Genomic DNA, 27,754 nt, shown 5'->3' with positions numbered 1-27,754 from the left:
CAATGCACAAGTCACCTTAGTACAACATGCACTCAGTCAGAATTTCTGGGGGTAGAGGGTGAAACGCTATAAGCTTTACAAGGATGTTGGTGAAAGGTATATTAAACACAGGTCTGAGAACCAATGCTCAGAGAAGAAAAAAGGAAGAGCTAGCATATTCACCACGGTCATTCATACGCATATTCATATCCATTCACATTTCCCTGTCTCTCTGCCAACTTACTTTCCCACACTCTAGAACCTGACATTGAGATGTGCCAGAGGCATTGAATATCAGGTACTTGGAGGATTAAAATATTTAGGGAAAACCACAGAGTGGCTGATAGTCATAGCAACCACCACTCCTTTTGTCTCCAATTTTATCTTCACTTACTTTGTACTTGGATTTTTGATGAAGCCGGTGTTTATGAAATTCGGGCAGAGACATGTTGTTTTGATTCCAGTTCGTTCTAAGGCTTCTAGTTCTTCAGTCAGACTTTTGTGAAATCCAACAGCAGCAAATTTACTTGAACTGGAAATAAAGAGAAGTCACTAATTAGCTCACGAACAATGAGGTATCTATTTAATTGAGACATCTGTTTTAGTTTAATTACATGTGATCTGATGCCCAGCCTGGGCCCTCAGCCCAGACCCAGCAAATCAGAATCTACATTTCACAGGAGCCTTGCGTAAGTTTGTAGCCACGCTACTGTCTGAGAAGCAGGGCCACGGGGCACTAATGCACCCCGCTTCATTTATCAAAAGAGTTCATCCTGGGAAATGGATATGTTATTGATTTCTTAACATTGGCATCTCTGTAAAACTTCACATCAGTATAGACTGATCGCTGTTTATTATAAAATGTTCACAACAGATTCACTTGACGAGTCTTGTTCTTTCTCTCAGTCTCAGCCTTCCTTCTAAAAGTCCAGTCTAAAATTATTTCCCTCAGCTCCATGCCTGGCTGCATTCGCTACGATTTGCAACTGTACTTTTGTGTGAATTTTCCTTAGCAACTTTTCTACAAATTCCACAAATGTCTTGGCTGCTATTGAATCCCCGAGGTTCAGCACAACCCTTACCTCTACAAACACGTGGGGGCTTCAAAGAGGTCACTGGAAAATCCCATTCTCTCGCACCCCAGTTTCCCACGAACTCTCTGTGAAACCCCCTCATGTTTGTTAAATGAATGAATCAAAATTCTGAGCAATCGTTACTGCAGCTCCTTCATTTGGAAAGAGAGGTCAGCAATCATATTCTAAACAAACTTTCTCTCTCCAGATTGGGTGATTTTTATACTTTGAAGCCCGTGTAAATCAGCACATCATGCAAAATAGCTGTCAATCAATGAATTTGGGTTTTGGAAAACTGAAAGTTGTGGTGGAAATCTCTCTCTTTTTTAAGTTCAGGTTTATGTATTTAAAGCTTAAAAGAAGTAACTGCTAGATTCAATCATATGGAATGAAAATATTCTATGTACTACCAACAACACAAATATGAATATTCATATCAAAAAATGTGTTACGATATGCCAGAAAGTAGCCTCAAGTATTCCGTGTGATCATTTAGTATCACAACCATACAAAATAAAATGCATTATTATCCCCATCCTCTTACGGAGAAAACTGGGGGCCAGGGGGGATTATGTAATTTGCTAAAGGGCACAAAACAAATGAGTAGAATCCAGATTTTAGCCCTTGCAATGAACCAAGTTGGGTTTATTATACACCCTACTTTTATTACTTATATATACTCTAAACTTTATTATTTAAACCTTATTAGATATACCCCAAACTCTATTAGGTCCCAGTCAAATTAAGATGCAAGAAACAAACTGGCAAAGCATTTGCAACATCTGAGACAAGGGTGTTGAGAAATGGGGCTTTCTACTCTCATAAAGAGTTTCAGTCTTAGAAGCCCCGGGGCAGTCCTACCCTGCAGAGTCCTACCCTGTCCTTCAGAGTCGCTATGAGCCGGAATTGACTGGATAGCAGTGAGTTTTGTGACAAGGGTGAGGGTTAGTACGTGGCAACTTTTGTACACATAGAATAATGGGGACCTTCATGTTCATGGTACATTGTGTGAGACCGACCCTTCTGTGGCTTGGGTGTTATGAGCGGTAGCATGTTCTTAGGTCCCTACTGCTGCTGTAGCTGTTCTCAAACTGCCACCGAGTCAATTCTGACCCATAGCGACCCTGTCAGTCAGGGTAGAAGTGCCCCTGTAGGTTTCCAGCTATAGCTGTTAGATGCTAGCAAGTCAGTTTCAACCCATGGAGACCCTGCCTATGAAGGAAGCACTGCCCAGAGCCATCCTCACAAGGGTGACATTTGAACCCATGGTTGCAGCCACCCCATCAGTCGGTCTCACTGAGGAACTTCCACTTTTTCACTTCTCCCGGCTTTACCAGAATGATGTTCTCCAGGCACGGATCCCTCCTGCTAACATGTCCCAAGCACAGGCCACAAAGTTTCGTCCTCCTTACATCTAAGGACGGTCTGGCTGTCCTCTGTTCATTCTTCTGGCAAGCCATTCCATAGACTCCACCAACACCATGATGCAAATGCACCAATTCTTCCTTATCCATGTTTCAGCTTTCACAGTCTTTGAAGCAGTTGACAATAGCATGGCTTCAGTCAGGAGTACCTTACATCACTGAAGTGACACCTTTGCTCTTTAACATTTTAAATAAGTCTTTTGTAACCGATCTCCCTCATGGGATTTCTTAACCTCGGCATTCATGGATCCAAGTAAAATGAAATTCTTATTTGTTTCCATTTTTTTCTCCATTTGACATGATGTATAATAAAATGCACAGCCAGTCCTTGTATGACCTGTAGTTCAATCCCCATAAACTTTATTACATTAAAACCTATGGGAGCCCACTGGACAAAGCCAGAGAGCTGTGTCCAAAGGATAGAGGAATCCAGTTTTGCTGGGTGAATGGCTGACCCGGCAGGGGCTATGCGGGCAGCCAAATTAGAACTTTGTGCTTGGAGGAACACGGCTGGTGGTAGAAGCCCAGGCTGCCACAGTCAAGTGAAACTGTCATCACCCCTGTCCAGAGCACCAGTGCCCATAGTGGAAGTAGAGGAGTCGTGGCAGGTGCAGCAGTGCACTGGGAGTGACGAGGGGGCACTGCAGGCATCATTGTGCTTCCCGGAGCCCTGCTCTTGTTAGCTCTGGGGACTTTGGGGACTTTGGTGTCTTTAAACCATTATGGGGAAGTGAAAACAAAAGGGGCTGCTTTCCCTTTCAAACTATGTACGTACATGTGGTCAGATCTTCCCTGAATAGGTGTCGAGTGAAACATACCTGTCCTCCAATAAGTAAATAGCTAAAAGGCATTAGTAGACAAGTCACTGAAAATAAAAGGTATCCATTGTCGCAGGTTGATGAAAATATCTTACAACTGGAGTGATTTATAAAATACAAACAAAACATACAGCATTTGCCTGGCCTAACATGGACAATACAGATATTAGCCAAAGTTGGTGCCATCTTTCTAAAGGCAATGTGGCAAAATGGATCCAGGTCTTTAGATGTGTGCCACACATGGCTGGCTTTTGCTGGGTCTGGATCCTGCTTCAGCCTCATCATCTTGCCTCCAGTTCTTTGGACTTGAGCCAGCAGCCTGCAAACCTTGGATTCATTTCTCTCTATCATCAGCTGCCTGCCATCTGACCTGCCAGCCTTCGATTCATCAGCCTCTGCAGCTGCACAAGTCAAGACAGCAGCCAGCCTGGCATCTGATCTACTAAGTTGGACCCTGATTGCTGTACAATTTGGAACTTGACTGCTTTTACACGTGTGCTCTGAAAGGTCTGCAGTTTGAAACCATCAGCTGCCCCTCAGGTGAAAGATGGGGCTTTTTATGCCTGTAAAGCAGTGGTTCTCAACCTGTGGGTTGCGTATGACCCTTTTGGGTGTCGAACGATCCTTTCACAGGGGTCACCTGATTCATAACAGTAGCAAAATTACAGTTATGAAGTATAACAATGAAAAAATTTTTATGGTTGGGGGTCACCACAACATGAGGAACTGTAAGAAAGGGTCGCGGCCTTAGTAAGGTTGAGAACCACTGCTGTAAAGAGTTACTGCCTAGGAAACTCACAGGTCCAGTTCTCTCTTGTCCTATAAGGTTGCTATGAGTTGGCATTGACTCAATTGTTTTCGTTTTGATCTTCTCCTCCCATCCCTACTATTTTCTCTAATATTGGGAAACTCAGATACAGATTTAATAATGAAAAATTATCGTAACTAGGAATTACTGGGTGGTTTAAACAGCTAACATACTCAAGGCAGGAAGCTGGGGCTTGAGTTCACCCAGGGGCACTTGGAAGAAAGGCCTGGCAATCTGCTTATGTAAAGCGCCACCGGTTTTGCTTCTCTCGAGAACCCAGCCTGAGACACTCACTTACCTTTTTTTGTATTATTAAAGCCACTTGCAAGTGTTATTCCTGACTCATGGCACCCTGGTGTGATTGTTACGTAATTCCATGTCAACTTGATAAATAAGGAAGGGGTGGAGTCTAGTCTGTCAAGCAGATCACAGCCTGGGGATGCCTCCTTGTGGGTGTGGCCTTCTCGTGAGGATTCTGGGAACTTCCTCTTTCTCCCCGGAGGCGGGCCACACTCTCACCCTGCTTCAACTTCCTGGTGAGGAGTCACACTCAAGGAGTTGGAGGAGCCACATGGAGACCCACACCAGTGCTGAGATGCTTACGCCGGCATTGGATCCACAAGACTTTTTACCCACTGGCCTGTGACCTTCCTGCATTTGGCATTATTGCATGTGGCTGTGTGTCTGAAGAGGGATCTATGGAGTAATATTGGACTTTTAGGCTAATATTGGACGTATGGATGTGATCTGGATTGGGTTGGGATGTTTTCTTGATATACAATTACTCTATGATATAGAGCTCTTCTAATATATATTTGAGTGTCTCTGGATTTATCTCTCTAGTCAACCTGGCTTAACACACCTGGTCCACCTCGGAATGGAACTGTGCTCTGTAGGGTGATTTTTTGGGTGGCAGATCACCAGGACTTTCTTCTGAGTTCCCTCTGGTGGCCTCAAGCCTCGAAGCTTTGGGCTAACAGCAAAGTGTAAGCCCAGGGATGCCCTTGTATAAATACCAGTGTGAAGACTGTGTTTGGGATGGATGAATATTCACCTCTCATACAGATTAGCAGAGGCCGCCTTCCTCTTCCATCTCTTCTTCTTCCTCCCCCTTCTCCTGCCATCCCCACTAGCTGCCCTTACACAACCAGGAAACTCAGTAGGATTTATTATTTTTATATCACATAATCTATAACAGCGTTTGACTATGGAATAATTACATGACTATATAATATAGACACACTTGAAGGAGGCGGCCGCACAGTCCTGCGCCGTCCTCACAATAGTTCCATTGCTGAGCCCATTGTTGCAGCAACGGTGTCGATCCATCTCTTTAAGGGGCTTCCTTTCTTTCGCTGCCCCTCTATTTGATCAAGCATGATGTCCTTCTCCAGGGACTGGTCTCTCCTGACAACATGTCCAAAGTACTTGCCATCCTTGCCTCTAAGGATCATTCTGGCTGTACTTTGATTGGTTTGTTCTTTTGGTAGTCCATGGTAATTCCAATATTCTTCTTCAGTACCGCAATTCAAATGCATTAATTCTTCTTAGGTCTTCTTTATTCAGTGTCCAACTTTCACATGCATAGGAGGCAATGGAAAACACTATGGCCTGGGTCAGGTGCACCTTAGTCTCAAAGTAACATCCTTGCTTTCAGCACTCTAGATGGGTCTTGTGCAGCAGATTTACCAGAGCAATGCATCATTTTATTTCTTGACTGCTGCTTCCATGAGCACTCATTGTGGATCCAAGCAAGATGAAAGCCTTGGCAACTATACTTTGCTCCATTTATCATGCTGTTACCTATTGGTCTAGTTATGCAGATTTTGGGTTTCTTTGTAATCCATACTGCAATCCATACTGAAGGCTGCAGTTCTCCATCTTCAACTGCCTCACTTTCAGCAAGCGAGGTCGTGTCACCTGCATATCGCAGGTTTCATAATAAGCCTTCCTCCAATCCTGACACCACAAAGATTTACAGCCTTAGAATATTTATGAGGACAGTTCTACTCCGGCCCATAGGGTGGAATCCGCTGGATAGCAGTGAATAAACCTGATGGTTAGCATCCTTTTTGGGAATGGGTTATATTTGCTAAGTTAATGAGACAGGATTAGTGTAGGGTGTATCTGAGTCCATCTCTTTTGAGATATAAAAGAGATTGAACAGCTAGAGAAGCAGTGATGAGGCAAGAATGATGCCACCTCACATGGAGATCTCCAAGAAACTTGGAACAAACTGGAGAGCCAAGGATTCCCCTCAGAACTGACAGAGAGGCAACACTTCCCGTAGAACCGGCGTGCTGAATGCAGACTCCTACCTTTCTAAACTGTGAGAATATAAACTTCTGTCTGTGAAAGCCCCTTACTTGTGGTGTTTCTGTGACAACAGCCCTAATCAACTATGACCGAGAGTCATGCCCTTCTGTTAGTCAACATTTGCAGGAGGCCAGAGCCAGTGCAAATGTATTGCATCATTATAATAATAAACCTGTGACATCCTGATGCAATCAACGTTGCTGTCATTCTATTTAACACACGAGGAAGCAAACAGAGAGTCCTTGAGTAACCTTAGTCCTTGTCTAAGGTCATCCTGCAAGGGAGCCCACTTTCCAAATAACCCCTATCCTGGAGCCCAACTCTTCAGAAATAAACAGTCGTGTAGTCAAAGAGTCCATACTGTGCAGTCATAAAAATGATGAAAGATAAAAAATTGGCAGATTCATCAATGATGTTAAATTAGAAAAAGCTACCCATCTTAAGCTTGAGTCCCTGGGTGGTACAAACAATTAAGCCCTTGACTACTAACCTCAGTGCTAGTTAGTTGCACTTGGGAGCAGAGTTGGTGATCTGCTACTAAAAAGTGCAGCCTCAGGAACCCTGTGGGGGGAGAGCAGTCTACTCTACAGCACTGGGCTGCCATGAGTCAGACTCCAAAAGCCCAGTGGGATTCTCTTATGCTCTAGATTTCCCTCAATGTCTGATGAGATAAGAGATAAGATAAAGGGCATGGAGAGTCTTGTGCCTGTAGTACTGGCAATTATCTTCGATCAAAGGAACGGAAAATACCTGGTTGTATTAGCTTTTGATAGCTCAAGGCTAGTCTCATAACTTTCACTGGACCACTCCAAGAGGCAATGCACAAGTCTGTTCTGTGACTACTTTACCAATAAGTTCATCTTTGTTTGAAAAGTCAGCCCGAGTCCCTATTGATTTTTAACCTTTTAATTAGTAAACAAATGTATGTTCAAAGGGGACAAAATAAACTATAGATGAATAAAAAGAACAAAATAGAAACAAAACAAAACATTTGTCTTTCTAAATCTAAGAGTAAATCATTTGGTCCATATCCTTGCAAATTATTAAAATGCATCGACTGAAGAACAGCCCTCAAATGAGGAGACTGCGACTGTGCAATTTCCCTGCCGATTGCAGCAACTTCAAATCACTCCCAGCAGAGGGCGTCCTCAGTAGACAGAATAAGAGTCACACACACACTGAGCATAGGGACCAATGAAGGAAACATGTTCACGTACCAGTAGGCCATTAAGAAGGGGACCGTAATGTGTCCGCCTGCAGAAGCCACCGTGACAATATGACCATGATTATTCTTCATCATTGCAGGAAGAAATGCCTTTGTGGTCTAGAAATATATATTTTTAACCAAAAGATTAAAAAGAAAGAAAGAAAACTGTTATTTTGGGTTCACAGACCAACTGGGAATATTTTGAAGCAAACGTATATTTTTGGTAATGTTGTTCACGGTATGAAAGAGAAGCCTAGGTTGATGGGCAAAATGTGGCAACAGAAGGCAGTTGGACTGGATGCCCAGGTTAGAACAACTAATATGGGCATGACTCTTGAAAGCTCTGAGAATCTCTCTCATTTAAATTTAGCTAATATCTCATGCCCCTCTATCCTTCCCTGCTTATCTTTGATTTCTTCTATCACTTCATGTATTCAATGGAGCTAGTAATCTAGAATTAGCCAAAGAACTGTCAGGTAATATGGATTTGTGCCACAATTAGGTGGTCATGCCATCAAAATACGGAGGTGACCAGCAATCTTCCAGTGGTCACTGGAAACAAAACTTATTGAGCATCAAGTCTGGGCTGGAGTTCCAGAAACAAGTCAGACATGGTTCCTATTCAAACATCTTGTACTTCAAGAGTGGCCTAGAGAAAGGGGAGCATGTCATACCGGTGTAAACACAGATGACAATGACTTGGAATGTCAACATGAAATAAAACTGTGTTTTCACCAGCCCAAATACCCTTTGTTAGATGGTTCACCCTAACTCACATCCAAGAACACTCTGAGGTACCCTTTTAGGCATTGGCCTTTTGAGCACCGTTCGGCATGTTCAGATTCTAAGATCTTGAATGGTGAGGTTCAGAGAAAGTCTACAATGTTGGGACCAGAACCTCACAAGAGTGCAGCACTCAGAAGAGGACAGCAAACCTTTGATGCAGGGATGGGGAACCTTTTCTTCTGACAAGCGCCATTTGCATATTTATGACATCATTTGTCGGCCACACAAAATGAACCATTTGAAATTCAGCCTGCTATATGGGATCAAGCATTTCATTAACTCACCCCTCTACATGGAACTGTTTCTCATTGGTGGAGCATGTGGTATTAGTTAGCATTGATGACTTCCTGGGTCTTATACAGCCCATGGACTGGACATTCCCCACCTCTGTTTTATACTATCAAGTATAATTCAGATATCCCTAACTCTTTATCTCCAAAAGGGATCACACTGAAGTGTGAGAACATAGCTTGGAACTAAAATACATAGAACTGCTGACATTAATTATCAGTATTTTTATTTGCAGAAAGAGGAAGAATAAATGGACTAATGGATGGGATTGGAGATGGCACAAAAGGATTACTTTGTATAATGTTATCCCTGGTCCCTGGAGAGAATGTTCGTGTTGATTTGGTACTTCCTATATCTGCTGAAAGGCCAATTTTAAACATAATCTTATTCGAATGGGAATGTTTTATCAAATAAATCATACTTACCCAGAAATGGGCAAGTACATTGACTTCAAAAGTCCTTTCAATCTGGGAGTCCTGTGTAGCCATTATATCTGCTGTGAAGACTACACCAGCATTATTTATTAAAATACTCACATCTCCAACTTCTGTCTTCACCTTTAAACATGAAATCAGAAAACATGCACATCATTATCAAAGTAGGCTTGCATGCAATGGTTCTTAAAGAAATATAGGTTTTTCTACTAGATGAGAACATGTGTCATGTTATGTACACACATGGGAAAAAACCCACCATTTATTTTTAATTTAGGTGCTTCTATGTGGGAGCAAAGTTGTTCGCCCTTTAGGTACATGGGACAGGACCACCACCTTCCATGATGCTTGGTCTCTGGGAGAATGCGGATGTCTGAGCCATGGCAGCTTATGAAGCAGTGGCTGACCTGTTTCTCCACCTGAGATAAGTGGACACTGCTTCCTGTGCTCTTACCAGTTAGGTCATGTTCCCAGCCTCATCCTCCCCCTCCCATCTGTGAATAACATGGCTGACATGTTCATGCTTCGTTGTAAACCTTGCAATAGTGAACTGCCCCTCTGTGTGCAAATCTGTCACACGCTTGCTGAGAGATTATTTAAGGCCTCCCCTAATAAAGCTTGGGGCCCTGGAGGGTCTTAATGCAGGGACCCCCTCTTGCCTTAACTTTTGTCTGTCTCTTGTGCATATAAATTTTCTCCTTGCAAATCTTTCCCTCTTGAACCTGCTTGATTTGCAAGATAAGAGCCCTCTGTACATTAGCTTACACTTATTTGCAAAACAACTCAGCCTGTAAGACTACTAAGAAGTACTGTGCTGTTGCAATTTGGTCTTTTGACTTTGCTCTCTCTATTGATTACAGCCCAAGAGACATTTGGTTAACAGACACAGGAGTTTGCTATCTGTGATAAGCAGCATTTATTTTTATTACTACTTCAAAAGGTAAGGGGGGAGGTAACAAATTAAGAAGTAATTGCTAACTGAAAAAGATCAGCGGTTGGAACTCACCAACCATTCCTTGGGAGAAAGCTGTGCAATCTGTTGACTTCAGAACGATAGCCTTGCAAACCCTGTGCAGCTATTCTCCTCTGTCCTTTGAGGTTGCCATTTCAGTATTAACTTGGTAGCAACAGGTTTGGGTCTTTTGTTTTTACAGGTTTTGTTTTTGTTTTCTGGTGTGGGGAATTATGTAAATTTGATTACACCCTTAAGCTGACTACACCTACTTATTTATTTCTATTCCTGTATTTTCATGGTCACTCCATGCTACCCTATTGCTCCATTTCTATGCACTCAGTTCTAATGCTCCATCGTGTGGGGAAGAACACAGGCCCTGTGGGCAACCTTGAGTTAGTCCTGGCTCTGCCCCTCACTGTTAGGCCTTGAACAGGCTGCTTAATCTCTCAAAACTTCAGTTCCTCCTCCGGATAACAGACCTAATAATACTGCACCCTGTGAGTTGTGGTGGGCACAAATGAAACAATATCACTTTTTTTTTACATTGTGAATTGTGGTGGGCTGGCATTGTCTCTAGCACATGTAATATAGTACTATTATTTTCTATATTTATTACATGTCCATTTATATAGGTCTATAAGTAACACCAGGATCCCTGATGGCACAGTAGACTGAAGGTAGTAAGGTTGTTGGTTCAAACCCACCAGTCACTCCCTGGGAGAAATATGAGGTTGCCTGCTACTGTAAGGATGGGAATTTCATCTGAGAAAATGCATCCAAAAGGACAAGGCCAGCTTCCAACTGCACAGAGAGCATACGCTGAGATACACAGATGATCTGGACTCAAAAGGTAAGAATAGCAGGCAAAACCATTTAAAAAAACCTACTTTCATATCTTTAGAATGCTAATGTGATTAGTAGAAGTATCTTCAAATAGAAAGCACTTAGATCTTGACACTTTTTATAATATTGGACAGATTCCCCAAACTCTAGGAAACACAGATTCCCCAAACTCTATGAAATAGCATAGTATGTCCACTGTGGTGAGATAAAATGACTTGGTCTGGCTCCTCTATACATAGTCTTTGTAATTCTCACTAAATGACTGGGTGGTAGCATGCAAATAAGGTGTAGAATGACTCTTTAGAGGGGACTGGTCAGTTTTGCCATCCCACTGGGTAGAATGAGCCATCTCAGAGGCAGGAAGGGAGATCTCAGGCCCAGCAAAAAAGAAGAGTCAAGAAAGAAAGGTGGCGGGCTTCCTCAAAATATTGGGAATAGAAATACAACATGACCCAGCAATCCCTGTACCTGGAATAGATCCTAGAGAAATGAAAGCTGCAACATGGACAGATAGAGTCATGCGTATACCCCAAGCAGCACCATTCCCAATAGCAAAAAGGAAATGCCCATCCATGGGAGAAGAGATAAGTACATTTTGGTACCGATGCACAATGGTGTGCTAGGTGATGTTAACCAATAGTGGTGAATCTGCAAAATGCCTCATAACATGGATGAACCTGGATGAAAGTATTGCCTAGTGAAATTAGGCAATCCTCAAAGGGAAAATATTGCATGAGACCACTGCTATAAAAAGTAAAGAAAAAAGGTATGCACACTAACAGACACAGTTTTTGATGGTTATGGAAGTGAGGGGAAGTCAACGGCTTAAAGGGTAGAAAAATGTTAACTTAGGTGAAGGAAAAGGCAATATACAATAAAGGAAGGTTAGGGGGGAAACGATGGTCAGTCAGCACCTGAGGCACAAATTTCACAGTGACCCTTCTCATTCCCAAATCTTCTGTTAAAATTCACTGAACTGAGCTCCAAGAGAGTCCAGAAAATGGTCCACCGTCAGTCGACGTTTTCATCTGTTCAGGAAGTTGATGGACATCCAGAATGAGGTTAGTCATCAATTGACATTTCACCTTTTTGAAAACCACTCATACACTTGAGTTTTTCCTACAGCACTATCCTTGTAAGCTGTGTTCAACATCACAACAGTTTCTGCAGCATTTTTCCCAAGCAGGAGACAAAATTTCACAGCCTCATGCTGTTTTCTTGGCCATCACAGTGTCTAGCTATTAAAAAATATAGCATCTGGGGTCTTAAAGGCTTGAATATAAACAAGTGGCCATCTAGCTGGGAAGCAAGAAAGCCCAAATGGGAAGCACACCAGCCTGTGTGATCATGAGGTGTCGACAGGCTGAGGTATCAGGTACCAGAAGACCCAAAACAAATACTTATATCAATGCGAACAAGTGGGGCAGAATGGAGATCCAAAGCCCATCTGTACACAATTGGACATCCCCTCACAGAATGGTCACAAGGAAGGGACAAGCCAGCCAAGGTACAATATAGCATCGTCGACACATACAACATTCTTCTAGTTCTTTAATGTCTCCCCACCCCCACTATCATGACCCCAGTTCTGCCTGAAAAATCTGGCTAGACCAGAGCATGTACACTGGTACAGATATGAGCTCTTGACACAGAATCCAGGACAGATAAACCCCTCAGGACCAATAATGAGAGTAGCGAGACCAGGAGGAGAAGGGGAAGTTGGGAGGAGAAAGAGGGAACCAATCACAATGATCTACATATAACCCCCTCCCAGGGGAATGGATAACAGAAAAGTGGGTGAAGGGAGACATCGGCCAATGTAAGACATGAAAAAACTTATAAATTAACAAGGGTTCATGAGGGAGGGAGAGAAGGTGGGGAGTGAAAGAAAAAAAAAAGGAGCCGATACCAAGGACTCAAGTAGAAAGAAAATGTTTTGAGAATGATGAGGGCAACAAATGTACAAATGTGCTTGACACAATGGATGTATGTATGGATTGTGATAAGAGCTGTATGAGCCCCCAATAAAATGATTTAAAAACAAACAAACCTGCTAGGTAATTCCAATGATTTTCTTTACCATTACGATGTATATGTAACCTGTACCTGTAAATATGAACTCAGAGAAATGCCCTATGGTATACAGCACCTCTCCATTGTGTAGAGAAGAGGCAAACAATGCTTTATAGAAATGTATCTGTCTACTCTAAAACCCTATGAAGAACCCAGACTTTCTAACCCAACTATTAGAAACAGCTTTTTCCCAATATGCATTGCTTACATGAAATAACTTGTTAGTACTCCCCTCCCCACACCACCGCCAAGCATCCCTCCCACAACTACTTGCATCGGGACCAGACAGGCTAGTTGGAGGTGCTCAAGTGAAAAAGATACAGATTCCTGAGCCCCACTAAGACTTCCCAGATGAAAATATCTGGGAGTGTACCCAAGAATATATATTTTTAAACAAGTTCCCTGAGAGATTCCAAAACAAAACCTTTTTCTAATTCTGGATTCCCAATAGCTGGCTGAGTGACCTTGGCCTGGGGCAAATGACCAAGCTTCTCAGTTACCTCTCTGCTAACTGAAAGGCCTAGGTCAGCTCTAAAACTCCTCCCAGCTAGCATGGCATGATTCTAACCAAAAATAAATCTTACCTTCTTGGCTGCACTATAAATATCTTCTCGCTTACTGCAGTCTACGACAAAGGCATGTGTCCTAGCACCCAGTTTCCTGCATTCTTCAGCCGTTTCTTCAATTCCATTCTAGAAGCAAAAAAGTGGATGGAAGAATAGAATTAATGACATTTGTCTTTTATATCAGGCAGCTAAAACTAATCAAGGCTAGGCATATTCTTTAAACGTAATTTGGGCAAGAAATTAACTGGTACATACTTTAGAGACACTTGGCTCACAGTAGTAGCTTCTCTGATTTGATCCTGAATTCAGAACAGTTTTTAGAAAATCTTAAAAGTGCTAGTTTTTCGCATTTTAAATCTGTTGTGAATGATTGTTTGTGTACGTTCCATGTCAGGCTTTAAAAAAGCAGTAAGCTTTATGCCATGTCTCGGAAAACTATTTATGGCCACGACTAGACTGGTTGTGAAACAAATAATGATTCATTCCTTCAGCTTTTCAAAGTGCAGATCATGCTCTCTGGGCTTGGAAGACGTTCTGAATGATACCCAGACTAGGAGAAAGGAGCGTGGATTAAGTTTAATTTAGTTGGGACCATAGTAAAATTTTATTATTGTAACAAAATAATTAATACCGGTAGTTTCATATAGTTCATCCTAAAATACTGTGTTAAGTCTAAAAAAAAAAGCTATCGACAAACAGGGGAATGTTCAAGAGAGGCACACAATACACAAGTTGGTTCTTAAGAGCGAGTCGAATGGCCAGGCAAAGTGTAAGCTAAAGGGCAGATGAGAGAATGGTCTTGGAAAGGAACCATTACTAAGTCCTTGTTGCTGAATCACAGAACTCATGAGCAAGGAAGAGACCGGACTAAGGGCATTCTATGGAGTGGTTCCACAGTTAAACACTCTGCTGCTAACCGAAAGGCTAGTGGTCTGAACTCACACAGTGGGTACAAGGAAGAAAGACCCGGTGGTATGCTTTCCTACAGATTACAACTGAGCGGACAGGCAGTTCTACTCTGTTAGATGGGATTGATAGGCTTTAAAAACTTGACTCCCTGGAACCGAACAACAATATAATCACATTAAGTTTTATTCACCCTGGGAGAGGGAGTACTAGAACTGATTGAGATTACACAACCCATTTTAAGGGCGATTTAACCAATGGGTGGTGGGGCTCTAAAATTGATTGTGGTAATGATTGTACATTTATTCTTGATATGATTGAATGACTGAAACATTGAATTATATGGTGTGTGGATTAGGTGTCAATAAGACTGTTGAGAAAAAAAGTTTAATTCACTCAATATAAATGGATGAAAGACTTGAATAGACATTTCACCGAAGAGGCTATTCAGATGGCCACCAAAGAGACAAAGAGATGCTCAACATCTTTAGCCACTAGAGACACGCAAATCAAAACAAGAATGAAGAGATCATTTTTCTCCTACCAAGGAGCCCTGGTGACATAGTGGGTAATCAATCGGGCTGCTAAACACAAGGTCAGTAGTTCAAACCCACCAATGGATCTGTAGGATAAAGATGAGATTGTCTGCTTCCATAACGATTTAGAGCCCCATAAAGACTTCTCCCTTGGAGAAGTTCTGCTCTGTCCTATCAGGTCATTATGAGTCAGTGGTGGGATTTAGCTGGTTCACACCAGCTTGGCAGAACGGCTCCCTAATTTTTTGTGGTATTCGGCAGACCAGTGGTTAAAATAGCACTTGTAACCGGGTTCTTCTAAGGTGGGTGGCTGGGCAGTGGCCCAATGCAGAAATCACAAATTTGTATTCCTTACTCTCTTTAAAGATTCATCTACACAACAGCACATTCTAAGAGCTTGTAGTAATGTTCATTCCATTCCATAAGTATAAAAAACTATATGTAACTATGCTTGTGGTATTTATTTATTCAATCATTTCATAGAACTCATTCTCCTTTTGATGAAATATCACGTTTTTACTCTCATTTATTACTTCAGTAAACAAACACATGTAACGAGAGAGAGTGTCAAACAACCAAAGGTTGACGTGCTGTCATTTGTTTCAGTTTTGTGTAACGAATGTCCTAAACTCCCGCAAGATTTTATGGGCGAATATTTAATATTTGAGGAGGAAAGTGTGATCAGAAAAGCAATCTATGCTTCCTAGAGTTTCTTTAGCATGTATGCAGGACAGAGTGAAAATGTAACCTTCAAAAAATTTTAAATCATTTTATTGGAGACACTCACAGATATTATAACAACCCATAAATCAGTTATATCAAGCAAACAAGCAAACTTGTACATATGCTGCCATCATCATTTTCAAAACACTATTTTTCTACTTGAGCCCTTATTAACAGCCCCTTTTCCCCCCTCCCACCCTCATGAACCCTTGATAAATTATGTATATATATTACACCATCCACTGTATCCCTCGACCCATGTTTCTGTTGTTCATCCCCCTTGGGGCGGGGTGTGTGTGTGTTATACATCCATCATCCTTTCCCCTCCTCTCCCTCTCCCTCATGAAGTCGCTATTCCCATTACTCTTTCAGCGGGGGTGGGGTGGTGGTGGTGGTACCTGTCCTGGCTTCCATGGGTTGAAAGCTCTCATCTGTACCAATGTACATACTCCAGTCTAGCAGGATTTTTGAGGTAGAAATGGGTCATGATAGTGAGGAGGAGGAAGCATTAAAGAGCCCGAGGAATGTTGTGTGTATCCTAGGTGCTAAACTGCACTTTGGCTGAATTGTCCCTTCCATGTAACCCTGCTCTGAGGGGATGTCCAGCTGTCTACAGATGGGCTTTGGGTCTCCACTCTGACCCCACTTGTTCCCATTGATATAATTGTTTTTTGTTTTATCTTCTGAAACCTGATCCCGTTGACACCTCATGATCACACAGGCTGGTGTGCTTCTAGCACGTGGGCTTTGTTGCTTCCCTACTAGATGGCCGCTTGTTTATCTTCAAACTTTTAAGACTCCAGGTGCTATATCTTTTAATAGCCGGCACCATCAGCTTTCTTCACCACATTTGCTTATGTACCTGCTTTGTCTTCAGTGAATGTGTCAGAGAAGTGAGTATCACACATTGCCAGGTTATAAGAATAAAGTGTCCTTGTGTTAAGAAGAGGACCAAAGCCCATCTGCTAAAATTTAACATATAAATATATATATATAGACCAATACCCTTATCCTTATATATTAATCTATTTACATATGTAATGTACATGATTATATTTATGCCACCAGTACCATTTCAGATGTTGGGATATACAGAGGATAAGGAGATATGGCATATTTGCAAAGAGTTTTTAATTTAATAACAAGACAGACAAAATTGTGGGCCAATATATGTGTTTTTGCACAAAATATAAGGATGAAATTCATATGTATACAGATCTACAGGTAATATAAAAGTATGGATTTTAGCCTCTATAAGGCATTTGGGAAAGGAGCCCTGGTGGTTTTGAGTTGGGTTGCTAATCATAAGTTCAGCAGTTTGAACCCAACAGTTACTCTGAGGGAGAAAGATGAGGCTTTGGCATCTGGGAATGGTGAGACCTGCGGTCAAACTGAAGACATTGAAATATATATATTTTACACATATACTACACACACACACACACACACACACATATATACTCACACTAACCATATATAATTTGTATGTCTTCCTATTATATGTATATATGTATAGATACACACAATAACAAAAACAAAGACATTACGAGTGAAGTTTGCAATTCCTGAATGTATTCAAAGAGCGGAAAATATTGTCAGAACAACTGCTGTAAATTCAGCAGAAGCAGAAAGGGGTTTTTCAAAGATGAGCATATGTTCAGAGAAGAGAAGTCGCTTGTTTGTAATATGTCCAACCAAATAACTATTGTCTAATTGGCCTACCTCTAAAACAGTGGTTATTAACCGTGGGTCCTGACCCCTTTGGGGGTCAAATGACCCTTTCACAGGGGTCTCTCGATTCATAACAGTAGCAAAATTACAGTTATGAAATATCAACAAAAATAATTTTATGGTTGGGGGTCACCACAACATGAGTAACTGTATTAAAGGACTGCAGTATTAGGAAGGTTGAGAATCACTGCTCTAAAGGAATAGGATCCTAATCCTCCAGTGAAAAGATGGTTAAAGACAAATCACAAATAAAGCCGATAATCCTCAGATAAAAGCAAAAAATGTTGCAAGTGAGGACGCCAATCAAGAAGCAATATGGAAAATCTTAAATAACTGTTTTATTGTTTTTATCTGGTATTATTTAATATTTTTTCATTAATATTTTAAAGCTCTTTTTTTTTCTTTTTAACATTTTATTAGGGGCTCATACAACTGTTATCCCAATCCATACACACATCAATTGTGTAAAGCGCATTTGTACATCGTTTCTCAAAACATTTTCTCTCCATTTAAACCCCCGACATTAGAAAAATGAGGACCTAAAGCTCTTATAATATAGTTTTTTGTGCCTCTTTTATTGTTTTCATTTAAGTATTAACTGCATGAAATAATAAACTACCTTTTAGTATATCTTTTTTTTAATACATAAAACCATCATTAGGGCAGCAAACCAGCTGTTAAATTATTTGAATACCACCATTGGTCCGAATCAATGGCAGCGGGTTTTAACTGACAAAGAGAAAATAACACATACTGGTGAGGAATGTGGAAGCCTTCTCTACCGTGAGTGGGAATGCAAAATGGTGCAACTGTTGTGGAAAACAGCGTGGGTGTTCCTCATAAAACTAAAAACAGAACTATCATATGACCCAACAAGTCCACTGCTAGGTGTACAACCACACAGCTTGACTCAGAAACAGAGACTCAGCAATTTCCTCATATACCAATATTCATTGCAGCACTATTCGCAATAGAGAAATGGTGGAAACCACCTAAATGCCAATCAACAGATAACAGATTAACAAGATGTGGTACACACATACAATGGAACAGTACCCCATGAATAGGAGACATAGAGGCTTGACATATACTACAATATGGCTGAAGCTGGAGGACATTATGTGGAGTGGAATAAGTCAATTCCAAAAGGAAAAACATTGCATAATCTCTCAGTAAAGGGATAAAGGTCTTATCTGGCTACACAAGGGAAAAGAATCCATAGCCAGTTCAAGGTTGAGAGCCACAAGGCAGAGGTCAGACATGCCTTCACCCTCCAACCTTCTTTCTCCCTCTCCTGACACCAACTGCTCCATCCATGGCACTTGACTTCTCCGCTACACTCCACAATCCATTCCAATGGTCATGCAGAACTCACAGACAATACTTACAATTGCGAGGATTGATTAGGAAAACGAACAGGTTACCCCAGGTCAGGAACAGTAAAGAGTAAGGATACAGTCATTAGTCAGCAGCTGCACCTCTCCCCTGCCCTCAGTCGCTCAGCAACGTGGTTCCCTGGTCCCTGGTCTCCATGGGCCAGGAAGTCTGCCTGGCTGCTCTGTCGCATAGTCTCGGACTCTTTGTGCTGCTCCTCTGTCCTGTCTCATCGTTTCCCTGGCCTGGCCTCTGGTCTTGGCATGGCATTGTATCTGCTGTTTTCACCACTTCAGACAGGGACTTCCAACATGCCGCCCTGGTGGTTCTTCTTCCTGGATGGTCCTGAGAATTTTCTTTCGCTTTTCTTTGAGGTAGCTGTCTTATATGAAGGCATGGTCTTTGTCTTCCAGTGGATCATGTTGTTATTTTTGTCAGTTCCAACCCAGAGCGACCTGATGCATAGCAGAATGAAACACTGCCCGGTCCTGCGCATCCTCACCATTGTTTCCATGCTTGAGCCCACTGCTGCAGCCACTGTGTCAACCCATCTTCTTGAGGGCCTTCCTTTCTTTTGCTGCCCTTCTTCTACTTTACCAAACCTGATGTGCTTCTCCAAGGCCTGGTCTCTCCTGATAACATGTCCAAAGCAGGTAAGACAAAGTCTTCCCATCCTTGCCTCTAAGGAGCACTCTGGCTGTACTTTTTCCAAGACACATCAGTTTGTCCTTCTGGCAGTCCATGGTACTTTCAATATTCTTCTCTAGCACCACATTCAAATGTATCAATTTTCCTTCAGGCTTCTTTATTCAATGTCCAACTTTCACATGCATATAAGGCAATTGAAAATACCATGGCTGTGTCAGGCACATTTTAGCTCTCAAAGTCACACCCTTGCTTTCCAATACTCTTAGGAGGTCTGGTGCAGCAGATTTGCCCAATGCAACGAGTCTTTTTAATCTTTTGACTGCTGCTTCCTTGAGCACTGATGGTGGATCAAGGCGAAATCCTTGATGACTTCAAATTTTTTCTTCATTTATCATGATATTAGCCATTGTCAGGGGTTTGGTCTTCTTTCCATGGAGTTGTAATCCTGAAGGCTGCAATCCCTGATCTTCATCAGCAAGTGCTTCAAGTCCTCCTTGTTTTCAGCAAGATTATGCCCCCAAGGAACAAACAACGGTGACTTGGCTCACACCCCCTAGGAAGGTGAAAACTTAGGTTCTAGCAGTCCGGTTATAGCCAAATAAAGACTCTTCTAAACTATCAAGACATTATAGTGGCTGTCATCTTTTTGAATCCGCAACAAAGGGTCTTAGAAATCTGTAAGCTGCTATCCTAGACAAACTAATTGGCCTCTTTTCACCTGGAACAACAGAGGTGGGAGAGCCGGGAATGAAAGGAGGATATGGAATGTGCGAATAGTTGCTTCCGTGAACAACTGCATCATTTGTCATGGGATCAGAAGAACTGGATGATGCTTGGCTTCTATTCTTATATTTTGGATCAAAGATTTTACAGACGACTCTTGATCAAAAGAGGGAAAATGCAGAACAGCATTTACATGTCTAGTGGGATCCAGATATTCTGGATTCACAGAGGCTGGATGAACACCAAAAGTATTGCTCTGAGAAAATTTCTAAATCTTAAACTGAAAAGATATCCTCTCAAGTCTTCTTAAAACCAAATAGTAGCTGAGTCTCACTCATAAAGAATATCTGTCTTGAGCATTATGCTGTTTTAAGAACGATCTATATGGAGTCAAAGTGACAACAGCAACTGGAAAGACTGATTAGACAAGAACCTTTCAAAAACCCAAACACCTCTTATCACAATCCACCCATCCATCCCTGCGTCAAGCACATCTGTACATTTGTTGCCATCAAGAGTTGTACGAGCCCCGATAAAATGATTAAAAAAGAAAGAAAAATGAGGACTTTCACGAATTATGGTAAAACCATAGTAAAAATATTACAGTAATTCTATTATTAACCAACAGTAATTGGGTTTTGTAATTCAAGCCTAAGGATTGGTAGGAATTGGTCATGCTCACAGTGACTCATTTTATATGATTGGTTCTTAAAGTTGTCTGGCAGAGAGATTGGGAGCTCAATAGCTGCCTGTGCTCAGGAAGGGTAGATTTTTGGCTTTCAGAAAATGTATGAACCAGGAGGCCAAGTAACATCCTCTCCAAGAAATCCTCATTCCATTAAAAGTCAGTAGTACCTGACACATACGTTACTACAGCCCACATAATGCATGTGTCATTTGCTCTCTCAGTACTTAATTCCCTTGGCAAATACTTTCCAAGTAACCTTGGATCCCAACTATGCTTTATCTTCTATAATGCAGTTGAGGTAGAGTCTATCTTCCAAATTTAATGCCCAATTAAATAACTGGAGTATTCATTAGCTTTGCCAACAATTATTTTTGCCATTTGTGCTTGGACAAAGAAAGTGAACAGAGTCAAGAAAAGATGCAAAGCTCCCTGAAGTCACCGTGAGAAGGGAAAGACGAGAACTATTGATAATGACTGTGCAGACACATTCTTGGCTAGCTTTCCCGCAGGGTTATTTTCCTTAATCCTCAAGGCAACCAGATGAGGCACAGGATCCTCATTTTACAGGTGAGAAAAACGAATTGCAAAGACATAACAGTATCATTTAACAAGTAGGTGCCACAGGGATACAAACCCAGGTCCACTTGGTGGCAAAGCCTCCACCACTATTCTCCATGCACCTTTGAACTTCAACGATTAGAAAAAGTTAAAGAACTTGTGCATGAGAGTGTGTGAATGTGTAGGGATTGTCTGCCACCATTGTTTGGATATCAGTGTTGAGCCCAAGTGGCACTGTTTATTAGGCATTGGCCTACTAACCTTAAGGCTAGAGGTTCAAATCGACCATGTGCTTTCTGGAAGGAAGAGGGAACTGTCCACTCCCATGAGGAAGTATAATCCCCAAAACCCTCTATTACGGTACTATAAGTCGGACAGGACTGAATGGCCGTGGTTTTAGGGTTGATTAAAGCATCTATAATATAGTAGCCACTGTTTGTCTGTCAGGGTGAAGTACTGTGGTGGCTTCTGTGTTGCTGCGATGCTGGAAGCTGTCAAAAGTATGTCAACTACCTTCAGAGTCAGCATTACCTAGGGCAGGTTGCAGTGGCATTTCCAAGCTAAGAAGAGACTACAACAAAGGAACAGGCTGTCCACTCTGCCCAGTGAAAACATAGTAAATAGCAGCGGAACATGACCAGAGACAGTGCCAGAAGATGAGCCTGTTCGGTCAGAAGGCTCTCAAGATATATACAATTCTTTTTAGAAGCAACTGAACTATGGAAGTGTATGACATGTGAATTTTATATCAAGAAAATTACGAAGAAAGGAAGAAACCAAAGTTGACCAATGGTTACCATAGGTTCAGGAGGAAGATTTTTTTTGCTTGGGGGCATTGAGTTAAGGTTGGTTGGAATAATTTGGAAAGAGGAGATCAATAATGGCTGCCCAACATGAAATGTATAGTCAATGGCACTGAATTATACATGTAGAAGTCAATGAATTGGAGAATATTTTGTTGTGTATATTTTTGTCACAATTGCAAAAAAAAATTACACAAATGAGTATGAGGAAGAAGAAAATGTTCTAATGTGGTAATGATTGTACAGCTCTTGAATTGTATGACATGTGGAAGAAATGCCAGTAAAACTGTTTAAAAACCAAAACAAAACCAAAACACCAAACTCACTCCCATCAAGTCGATACCGACTGGTTATACAACTTGAAAAAGGCAAGCAACATCACTACATTTTACATGTGGAAACTTACAGTGGTAAATTCTTTGTGTATAAAGCAGCCCTGGCAGTGTAGTGGTTGCACAATGGGCTGCTAAATGCAAGGTCAGCGGCGCAAAACCATCAGCTACTCAGTGGGACAAAGACGAGGCTTTCTACTCTTGTAAAGAGTTACAGTATCGGAAACCCACAGGCACAGTCCCACTCCATTCTACAGGGTTGCTATGGGTTGGCATTGCCTTGATGGCAGTGAGTTAAGAGTACTTGGTTTGACTGTGTATACTCTCAATAAGAAAAGTAAAAATTCTAAAAAGCCCTTCCAAAAGAATGAGCAGCCACTGATTAAGTTATAGAGTAACATTTACGATCATATAAATTAATTATATACCACAGACTACCAAAGTATGTATGAATCTGCCTTGGACAAAGTGCAGCCTTAGAAGCAACGATGGCTACACTTTGTCTCCTGTTCTTTGGACACGTGATCAAAAGGGACGAGGCACTGGAAACAGCATCATGTTTGGTAAAGGAGAAGGACGGCCATCAGAAAAAGAGGAAGACCACCCCCCGCCAGTGGTGGGATTAACTGACACAGTGGCTACAACGATGGGCTGAAGCATAGCAGTGGATTAAAAGCTAACGATTGTGAAGATTGGGCAGTGTTTTCCTTCTGTTGGATACAGATTTGGCAGTGAGTCAGTCTGAACAACTCATCACAGTCTTTCTCTTGGGCTCCATCTTAGGAAGTAACGAGGTCAGGTACTCTGCCATTGTCCCATGTAACCACCACCCTCCTCCTCCTCCCCCACCGACCCCTCCCCCCTCCCCCCCCTCCTCCTCGGCATCAAGTCGACTCCCACTCCTGGCGACTCCACAGGGTGGACCAGAACTCTCCCTGTGGGTTTCCAATTCTGCAGATCTTTAGGGGAATAGAAAGCCTCACCTTTCTTCCACCCACAGGTAAGCTGGTAAGTTCGAACTGCAGACTGCCCACCTCACCAGGAAGGCTTCTTATCACCAATCTAAGAAGTCTACATATGTACTGTAAGCCAATCAGCATAAAAGCCCTGCTTCACGTCAGCCCTTCTTCAGACACTACCAGTCAGAAAAATTAGACTGTTATCACCTGGTTTTATTGTCTGGATCTGACAAAGAGATTAAATCTTGTCTTGAAGGGTGATGTAGCATGGTCTTCACACCGGGTTCTCCTATGTGGCGGTATCTGCATGTGGGCGGACCTGCCTGGAGACGGATAGAGGAGCCGTGACTCGATTCCCAAGACCATCGGAAATACGGGCTTTCCAATGGTCTTAGGTGACCCCTGTGTAAGGGTCATTCGACCCCGAGGTTGAGAACTACTGCCTTAGACGGTCCCTTGATAACCTGTTGGGTTATTTACCTTAACTTCTTTGATTCGGTTTTCAGATCCTCATCCTGGGTTCTTCCTTTGTCTTGACTTAACCTTTTTTTAAATCATATTATCCCACAACTAAAGTTTCTACACAGATGCTAGTACAAGAGTACTAGAAATTTTTATGCTTTTCTGATTCCTCTGACTTGTTTTTTTTCACTTACACATTCACCTTTTCATAATCGCTCACACACATTGCTATAATCTGTTCTCAGCACTTACTACTATAGGCTTGTCTTCATTAACGAAGAGGCCTGGGTAGGCTCAGCACGAGTTAGGGAGTCCCACATAGATTACCTCCAGAAACAGAATGACGAGCCCATGGTACTTCTTCAAGTTTAGTCCAACAACAAAGCAAACAAAGTCACCACTAATTTCCTCATCAATTCATGCTCCTTCTTTGTAGACTTAATGATAGGTTTGAAAAATGTCAGTTCTGGACCTCCTGAGATTGACGCATGTTCTGATTTTTTCTCCACGTGCCATCTTCTCTCACAAATTGGGCTAATCTGAGAAATAGTCTCTGGAGACCATTTGTCTTTGTACATTAGGTGAAAGAAACTTTGCTCTGACCCCTCCCTATCATTCCAGATCGATCCCAAGATATTCTTAAACTCTATTCCACTTTATTACTTTTCCACCACATACTCACCAGACCAAGTGTTTATTACATCTCTGGTTTCACCTCCTTGAACTGCCCAACCCCGCTCCACCCCCTCCATTAATCCCTCTCAGTGCCTCCTGGATCAGTGGCTCTCAGACTTTGGAATTTAAAATCTGTAAACATTCAAGAAAATTATAGTAAGGTGTGTACACTGAGCTGATATTACCAGCCTTTTATTTTGCCAAATAAGGACATTAAAGACTACCAAAGCAGCTAACATGAATTACAAACAAGAACAATTTCATTAAAAAAAAAATATATCCTGCCTACAGGATATATATGACTGGAAGGCTATCTCAAAAGAAAAGATAGATGATTTAAATTAAATTTATTGTTGTGTGCCATTGAGCCAATTCCAACTCATAAGCTAATTAAACTTCACCTGATATGTGTCCTTCATTTTCTGACTACTTCTCACCTCTGCTACAACTACCATCACGGTCAGCCACACCACCATCATCCCTCCTGAGTTATGACATCAGTCTCCTAACCATTTCTGTCCTCCGATCCCCCACCTCTCACCCACACCACTTCCAGATGAGTCTCTTTAATAGAAATTTGCTTGAATCTTTCCACGGGCTTCTTGTTAAAAGCCTAAACTTAAAAGGAGCCTCTCTGATGTGGAGCTCCCGGCCCCTAAGATCAATGACCTCTCTCAGAGAATGTGAGCTGTGCATTAATTTTTCCTTTCTCCAGCAGCTACATTAAAAATTTCAATAGCAGAATCGTGGATGAAGGGAGGTAGCAGTTGGTGTAAGATAGGAAAATAATAAATAGTAATTTATAATTTATCAAGGGGTTACGAGGATGGGAGGGGGAGAGGGAAAAAAGAGGAGCTTTTTGATACAAAGGGCTCAAATAGAAAATAAATGTTTAGAAAATGATGGTGGCAACATATGTACAAATATGCTTGATACAACGGATGTATGGGTTGTTGTAAGAGCTTAAGAGCCCCTAATAAAATGATCTTTTTAAAAATAGTAATAATAATAATAAAATGAAGAGCTCAAATAAGAATTCCTTTTAAAGATTTAATAGCATTTTATTTAATACAATATACCTCTAAAAGTGTCATCTCAACATGCAATCAATATAAAATGCACCATATGCTAATGGCTACAATCTCCTAGTGTATTGGACAGGACGGATCTAGACCATTCTTAAACAGTGGAACCTGCGAGAGCCAAAATTCAATGGGTCTGCTTGTTGATCCAGGTCTCATAAAAACTTTTCCACCTTTCACAGGGTGCAATCTTACTACCTTGCTATCTATTAGTGGAAAATAGTTTCATTTCCCTTCTCTGACAGGTTTCCGACTTACACAGGTGAGAGCTTTCCTGGGAGTCATTATACTTCTTTCTTTCCCTTCCTTCACTCCGTGCCAGGGCTTGTCCCAGCGTTGAGGGTGCCCCGCTCTCTCCACAGAGATATCAGCAGAGCTCATAAAGTCCTCCCTTACCTTCTTCTGACTTGGGCTCAAGGATCCAAGTGAGGCGTTCCCAGTCAATTTGTACAAGACCAACACCTCCTCTACAATGCCGAAGCAAGTCCCTCGCTCCTGTTATGTTCTAATCTTTCCTTATAATGTAATACTATTCAGCAAAGTTTGCTTCGCATCCCCAGCTCCCAGGGCTGGTGGCAGGGTTGACTTTTTGTTGGTTTTGGCTCACTGCTGCATCCTCAATTTTCTCTCCGAAGAGTATCTGTCAGATAAGATACCCTGAATTATCTGTTGGTTAAATGCATCCAATCCAGATTAGAGAAAAATGTGTACAAACTAGCACTGGGTATTTGGAGACAACCATCTACCAAACTCTTTACATTTGAACTCAAACAGAATAATGACTCACACACTCTTATTTGTGCCTACCCTGTGCCGGACAATGTACTAATACTTAGGTGCATTCGTGTGTAAGCCTCCCGGCTCTGTGAAATAGCTGCTACGGTTGCTGTTCGGATAGTTCTGACTCATAGCAACCACTGGGTTCTTCACCATCCTCACAATTACGGCCTTTGAGCCCGTGGAGCTACTGTGCCGAATCCATTCATCTGGTTAATCCCTACTTTACCAAGCACGGTGTCCTTTTCCTGATACAGCCTCCCAAAGAGTGAAAAGCAAACAACAAAAATAAAAAACCGGCAAGCCCAAGTTCTATCTATGTTTAATTATCAATTAACCACGCTAAGTATCCCATTTCTTTTATTACTAGTAAAAAGTCTGAAGGCCCAAGACTCTTTTTTTTACCACTGGGAATACTTTAAGGTTGGCTAGATCAGTGAACTACATTAGAAAGGTACTCTTGATTTATTCACTTTGCAGAAAGGAAAGCTGAAGCTCTGGAAGTTGAGTTGCCTAATGTTGAAATAGAGAGCCAGTTACCTAACCACTGTTACCATGCCCTCACCCCATTACCTTGATCCTGCACTAAGGTTGGGCCACCCTGCTCCACCCCTGTATCATTTGCTGCATGCGTACTTATTTAGCTTCTGTCTTCCCTATTAGGCAGAGGGCAGGGACTCCATCTATCCTGTTTGCGAATTTGTGCCTCACACCTACATGACAGATACTGATTATTCGTTGACTGCCATCTCAGTCACCCATTGGCTCTCATCTAATAACACCCTCTGAATTGAAAATTAGTGACAACACTGCATGTCAGCTAGTTTTTAATAGGGGGGTGCTTCAGGCTGTCATGGTAAGAACCCCTGGCCCCTTCTTCCCTAAACCTACACCTATTCTTGGTAAAAAATTACAATGGAGATCCTTTGTTCATTTCCTTTTATTAATCTTACTAAAAGATGATTTTTAAAATAATAATTATTCTTGGCAGGTACGATAGCAGGCTAATAGTGCTTTCTGTGGGACATAATCTTTTTTATTTTTTAATCATTTTATAGGGGGCTCATACAACTCTTATCACAATCATACATCCATTCATTGTGTCAAGCACATTTGTACATTCATTGCCATCATCATTTTGAAAACATTTTCTTTCTACTTGAGCCCTTGGTATCAGCTCATTTCCACCATCCCTATCCCTACC

At 41.7% G+C, this 27,754-nt stretch overlaps 1 protein-coding gene across 1 annotated transcript in view; it reads right to left on the bottom strand.

Annotated features, from left to right (window-relative positions):
- Window positions 1-27,754, bottom strand: part of LOC101648250 (estradiol 17-beta-dehydrogenase 11) — a 47,131-nt gene that overhangs the window by 17,269 nt on the left and 2,108 nt on the right. Inside the window, exons 2-5 of the mRNA XM_004703418.2 lie at window positions 13,592-13,699; window positions 9,128-9,259; window positions 7,636-7,742; window positions 374-511 (exon numbers count right to left, since the gene is read on the bottom strand). Coding sequence (XP_004703475.1) covers window positions 374-511; window positions 7,636-7,742; window positions 9,128-9,259; window positions 13,592-13,699 — 485 coding nt within the window. The remainder of the gene's footprint in view (window positions 1-373; window positions 512-7,635; window positions 7,743-9,127; window positions 9,260-13,591; window positions 13,700-27,754) is intronic.

This window comes from Echinops telfairi, unplaced genomic scaffold (genome assembly GCF_000313985.2).
Source record: "Echinops telfairi isolate 266 unplaced genomic scaffold, ASM31398v2 ScPeMD7_7468;HRSCAF=8506_0, whole genome shotgun sequence".
Lineage (NCBI taxonomy): Eukaryota > Metazoa > Chordata > Mammalia > Afrosoricida > Tenrecidae > Echinops > Echinops telfairi.
Note: the sequence above shows the minus strand (reverse complement) of the source record. Positions and strands in the feature narration are given on the sequence as shown.